At 46.2% G+C, this 6,151-nt stretch overlaps 1 protein-coding gene across 2 annotated transcripts; it reads left to right on the forward strand.

Annotated features, from left to right (window-relative positions):
* On the forward strand, positions 1-5,438 carry LOC311588343 (uncharacterized protein). 2 transcript variants are annotated; one of them, XM_084765923.1, is made up of 4 exons: positions 1-282; positions 1,244-1,311; positions 2,208-2,302; positions 4,926-5,438. In XM_084765923.1, exons 1-4 carry the CDS (start codon positions 130-132, stop codon positions 4,979-4,981), a joined length of 372 nt encoding a protein of 123 aa, XP_084622049.1. In that variant the 5' UTR covers positions 1-129; the 3' UTR covers positions 4,982-5,438. The 2 variants fall into 2 exon arrangements, 1 of the variants encoding a protein (XP_084622049.1); XR_014776166.1 differs by lacking the exon at positions 1,244-1,311.
* Positions 5,439-6,151: the final 713 nt, after the last annotated feature.

Below are 6,151 nucleotides of genomic sequence, written 5' to 3' on the forward strand. Positions count from 1 at the left end.
GTCTTCCACATTCCACTCTGTGACCCTAAGCAGTGTCTGTGTGTCACAGGTTACAATTGTGGACTTGACAGAACCAAGAGGGATAAACTGTGCCCGACTTCATCATGTAAAATCCGCGGGGCACTACGCATGCCCGTATCTGCTGGCAATCCCAGCACTTGCGAAAGTGCATCAGAAGGAAGCTTTGTCTGCATTAGACTCAACAAACAAACAAACTTAGAAATATCTTGTATTTTTATCTCTCTTCTCTTTTCCTTAACCGGAACATCCCACACAGAGCAGGTAAGTGATCTAGTGCTGAGCTACATCCCCAGCCCAAAGATCATTACATGGATAATGAAAACAGGATCACCACATCATATTTAGAAGCCATAAACTGTAAGGCTGACAAAGGAAGTAACAATTTTTTTTTATCGAACAGACCTAATACATAGAGGTATTTCACCAATGACACAGGCGATGCTCGTGTTGGTCTTTTGCTGGTTAGTTGGCTTGAAGCTCAACTCCACTATTCTCCTGCCTCGGCCTCCTATTAGGGGCATCTTTATACTTGGCTCAATAAAGATAATACTTTAAATCAGGGAAACGATGTGTATTAGTCAAGAATAATGTTATAGAATGTTTTTCAGAGAATTTGATACATTTAGTTTGGCAGTCCTTATTGTTGCTTAAATGGCAGTGATGATTTGGTCACGGTGACACAAACGTGTAATCCCAGAACTCAGGGTGAAGAATTTGAAGCCATTCTCAGCAAGGCAGTAAGTTCAGGGTTGGGTTATCTATCAGACATGATATCTCAATTTAAATAAAAAGCAATTAAAAAATTAAAAACCAACAAACAAAAAAAGAAAGTGATTAAAAGTTCAAATGTGAACCAATTTCTGTCTCAGTTCTGTATACAACAGTGGCGAATGTATCACTTCAAACTTAACAATAAAAGTCCCTAGTTTTATGCCTACTTGGTTCTTCAAAATAAGTGCTTGAATAACATTTTGATATTTTGAGGAGGAAAAAAAAAAAGGATTTCGGAAAGTCCCTGTATGCATGCCCCTGCTACTGTCTGTGAGTGGTTGCTACCTCTGTGCCAGCCTAGATGCAAAGCACATGACCCGGGCTGCGTTCTCAAGCTCCATGCCCTGCCCGCTCTGCCTTGACCGAGAAGGCGCCATGTTGCTGCTCTGCTCTTTGAGGACCTTTGTTGATGTGCTACTATAGAACGGAGTTTACTTCATCTGTTCCTCAGGGGCCTGGTCAGCAATGCAAAGACAAGATGAAGTTGCCTAGGCAACTGTGGCTGTCCTTACTCAGGAGGTAGGATGTTTGCTTGGTTACTATGTAGAAAGTTGCAGTTTAACTTCCAAACACACACTCACATAGTCTGTCTGTCTGTCTGTCTGCCTGCCCCCCCCCTCTCACACATACACATACACACACACACACACACACACACACACACACACAGTCGATTGTAAAGTCTTTAGGATCATGGCTAGGCTAGATAACTTCGGGGCTGGTTTTTGTTAGGCTTTGGTTTGATTTGAGTTTTGTGGTTTTGTTGTCAGTTCTGAGACGAAGTCTTGCTATGTGGCCCTGGCTGACCTGGTACTTGAGTGTGTGTAGCCCAGGTTGGCCTGAAAATCGTGCTTATCCACCTGCCTTAGCCTCGGGATTCGCCACGCCTGGCTCACACATTTGTTCGTTTTGAGACCAGCTCTCATGTATCCCACGCTGATCATCCCTCCAACCTCCCGAGAACTGGAATTACAAGAGTGAACCGCCACACAAGGTTTACGTGGTGCTAAAAATTGAACCCTAGTTTCCGGCCATGCTAGAAAAGCAGCCTCCAACCGAGGCACGCCCCCCAGCTCCCGAAGCTGTTTTAAATTCACAGAGTTAGTTTCTGTGTGTGTTGTCACTGCTTACGTAGCAGGCAGCGGGGGCAGATTCGTATCCGTCGGCCCAAGGGGACCATTGCAATGTCTAAATCAAAGGCCAGACCTGAGTTCTAGCTTTCACCAGCCACTATCAGGATAGACAACAGGGACGATGCCACAGGCAGAAGGGCAGATGGGTAAGGACACGGAAAATGATGACACTGCCACAGGCAGAGAAAGGCGAGGATGACATCGAGCGCCTACTTTCTCTGGCCCTTTGCAACGGACTAAATCCACTCGGGTTACTCTTCTTTTACTCCCATTGTACTTTAGAGCCACGGGTAACACGACCCCGGAGCGTTTGGATAGCAAAGACTGCGGAGTGACAAGGAGCCTGGTGGTTTATCAGCGAGCCTGCAGAGTCACCGGTAAGCAGAGAAGGTGCCGGGCGACCCTTTGAGGGGCTGCAGAGTCCACGGACACACACGGAAACTCTGGGGATTACTAAAGAGTTCAAGGAACTCCAGGGGTGCCCGTTTTTAATTAAGATGAGCCAGTGTGGCCCTACTAACCGTAGACTTTGCAAGATAAACTGTCGCCGTGCCTAGACAACCGCTAGGCAACAGACTGTCAAGCGCTCCGACAATAAGTGCTCACAAGAGCTTAACGAACAGCTAGAAAAGTCCCGGCGGCACAAGGCCTACCGTGCTAATTAATTCACTTTTGTGATGGTGTTAGGCCATTAGCTGTAATGAGGAAACACGGGGTTCCATCCCCCTGGACTTTGGTAAGACCGCTGTTCTTTCCTTGCGTCCGCGCACTAAGCGGCATGGCCCAATATCCGGTGTTATTAATTAGAAGACCGGCTACAGATCTTGTCCAAGGATATCAGACCACTGCTGACGACACCAATTCGGGGGATTTTTTTTTTTTAACGAATACATAGGATGAGTTATTTGACAAAAACTGTTTCTACCCATTCTGATGTCTCTGGGACCGGGCTCAGAAAGACTGTACACGTTCCAGACACAAAACCATATATATATTGGAAACCAATATATATAATAGGTGAACGGTGTTCAGATCTGCGGGTAGAAAAAAAAGTGAAAAGATTCAAGAGATAAGAGAACACTACAGAGGAGCAGAAAAGGCCCAACAACGTAGCTTCCTGATTTACTGTCAAACGAAGAAAAAAACATGTCTCTGGATAGATAAAAGCTAGTTTTGTTTTGTTGGGACACTGATTTGAATCCTAGCCTTCCCTTGCCTTGGCTGGCAGTGCGCTGGGCTTGCAGGGTCCAGAGGGAGCTCCTGAAAGTAGGTGTGGCTGCACAGTCGGGAGAGCAACCTGAGCCATGCTGCTGTGCAGTGGTTGGAATGTTGCAGGTCCAGAACCCAGCTACAGTGTGTCCTGGGTTTGTTAGCCTAATGAATAAATAGCCTTTCCTTGTTCCCTTCCATGCTGGGTCTAACACCCTGTGGCTAACATAAAGCTGGATTTAACATACTGATAAAAGTATTAGCAAAAACATAACAAAACAAAAAATCATTTGGGCGTTTGCATTAACGTAATGAGAGCCTAGTTTTCTACCAACCAAAGGGCTGAGTGTTGCCTGATAGCACATCCAAGGCCAATAGCAAAGTTGTTGCCTTTTCCCTTATCTGACCCTCTTCCTCCATGACACACCCACCAATGAACTTGAAATGTGGCTTTCTTCTGTTACTGTAAAGAGTTCTTTTTTTTTTTTTTACATTTTTCTACTTCTTAATAAGTGTGTGTGTGTGTGTGTGTGTGTGTGTGTGTGTAAGAGAGAGAGAGAGAGAGAGAGAGAGTAAGATATGTGAGTGTGGTTGTACATACCATGGCACGCTTGTGTAGAAGTCAGAGGGCGGGGCCTGCACAAACTGTTGCACCAACCAAGGACAATGTGTGCAGTAAACCCAAGACCCCCTGTTCAGATCTAGCCAACGGACAGCGCATTCTCCATGGTTGTCGGGGAATTGCCTCTGATGTGAACTCTAGTGCCCCCTGATTTGATCACTTCCCCTCGGTGGGGAGGCTGGGCAGGCACACAGAGGAAAGGGAAGCAGGCTATGTCGATGAGACCTAATAGGCTGTGGTCATGTGGTGGGGGAGGAGGTCCCCTTCCCTCAGAGGTCTAGGGGAGAGGAATAGGGCAGAGAGGGAGGGAGGGTGGGGACGAGAAGATATAAGCAAGGGCATAACAATCAGGATGTAATCTGAATAAATTATAATAAAACATTTTAAAAGGGAGTCAGAAGGCAACTTTCAGGAGTCAGTTCTCTGCTCTACCAAGGGTTCCTGGGATTTGAACTCAGGTCACCAGGCTTGCACAAGTGCCTTTACCTAATAAGCCAACTCGATGGCCGTTTTGTTTCTAGATTATGTATTTATGTATTTATTTATTTATTTATTTATGTGTGTGGACGTGCATGCGTGCGTGCATGTGTGTGATATGCTTGGGTGCTAGAGGTTGTGAGCTGCCACATGTGGATGCTAGGAAGCCAGCTCAGGTCCCCTGAGAGAGCAGTATGTGCTCTTAACCACTGAGCCAGCCCCTCAGCCTCTGTTTCATTCACAGCCGCTCGGATCGTTGTTGTTTGCTTCTTTCTTCTCAGTCTGACCTCGATTTGTTCTTTTCTAGTTCTTTTAAGTGTAACATAGCAGGCTACCAAGAAGAGACTTGATACCCTATGAGCATATACAGGGGGAGGAAATCCCCCTCAGGAACAGACATAGGAGAGGGGAGTAAGGGGAGAATGGGAGGGAGGGAGGAATGGGAGGATACAAGGGATGGGATAACAATTGAGATGTAATATGAATAAATTAATAGAATATATTTTTTAAAAAGTGTAACATTAGCTTACTAATTCAAGCCCTAGCACTGAAACGAACCTCTTGGACATTTGAGATCTTTTCTCTCTCTGCTTGACACAGGCACTGTGATCATGAATCAATCCACCTGCTGGGTCCCCTACATTCCATAGACTCTGGTTCTGGGCTTCATTCCTCCTTTGCTTTCTCCTCAGGCAGTTTGCAAACATTTGTGAATTTTCAGGAATCCTCCAGTCCCCTGCTGCAGTGAAGAGGGGCTCCCTGACACAGGTTTTTGAGACAGGGTTTCTCTGTGTGATAGTCTTGGCTGTCCTGGACCCACTTTGTAGAGCAGGCTGGCCTCGAACTCACAGGGATTCGCCTGCCTCTGCCTCCCGAGTGCTGGGATTAAAGGCTTGTGCCACCACGCCTGGCCCTTGAGAATTTTTGACTCCAGGTTTACAGGGCTCACTGAGTAGCCTTGAGTTTCTGAAGCTCCCACTGCCACCTCCCCAGTGCTGGTGTCAGGCCAAGCTTCTCTTAACCACTTCGTAAATGAACATGAGTATTATGGGCTACATGCACACCGTGGCTCTGAGGCCCCAGCTGGGATGCTCAGTGGCGTTCTGAAGCAGAACAGGAGACCAGCTCAGCAGGGACATACAGCCGAGCCACGGTAGGACCATCTGCATGGCGAGCTCCTTCAGCAGAGAGGACAGCACCTACAGTAACGGGACCTCAATAACAACCAGTCCCTACTCAGTACATATTTGTTGCTTGGTTGTTTTTCCATCAATAAAAAAGAAAACACTGTTTGTACTGCTCTGTCATGTTTGAACTCTAAGCAATAAGGTCAGCTGGAAGCGGCTCCTGCCTGGACTTGCAGCTGTGTAAGGAAATTGTCTGAACCTAGGAGCTCAAGGCTGTCTTCGGCAACATAGTGAGGCCCCACTCCAGAATTTAAAAAGTACCATAGCCAAATGAAGCCTACGTTTTTGATACATTTGTTTATTTACTCATTTAATGTGTACATACTTTTTTTAAAAAATTTATTTATTTATTTATTTATTTATTTATTGTGTGTGTGTGAGCATGCGCGTGAGTGTATGTGTGTGTGTGTGTGTGTGTGTGTGTGTGTGTGTGCGCGCGCGCGCATATGCCATATTGTGCGTGCAGCTATCAGAGGACAACCTGCAGGACTAAGTTCTCACCTCCTAACACGTGGGCCCTAGAGACTGAACTCAGGTCACCAGGCCTTTAACTCGGTGCCACGTGCCTTTAAAACGCATAAGTTTGACTGATACATTGCAACCTGGGACACAGCCTGAGCAATCTGTAAGTCCCTTTAACTTTGTATCTGTGCTCAGGATTGATTCCTGGGCCTTGTATGGTAAGTACACAGTCTGCCCTGAGCCACACCTTTGGCCCCTACGTATATTTT

The sequence above is a fragment of the Acomys minous genome (genome assembly GCF_964271855.1).
Source record: "Acomys minous genome assembly, chromosome: 17".
NCBI lineage: Eukaryota > Metazoa > Chordata > Mammalia > Rodentia > Muridae > Acomys > Acomys minous.

Excerpts from the sequence above, each read along its gene's own strand:
- LOC311588343 (XM_084765923.1), top strand. The coding sequence starts at position 130 with ATGCCCGTATCTGCTGGCAATCCCAGCACTTGCGAAAGTGCATCAGAA. Across the intron at positions 283-1,243 it reads GAACATCCCACACAGAGCAG|GGGCCTGGTCAGCAATGCAA; the intron begins GTAAGTGATCTA and ends TCTGTTCCTCAG. Across the intron at positions 2,303-4,925 it reads GCGAGCCTGCAGAGTCACCG|GCAGTTTGCAAACATTTGTG; the intron begins GTAAGCAGAGAA and ends CTTTCTCCTCAG.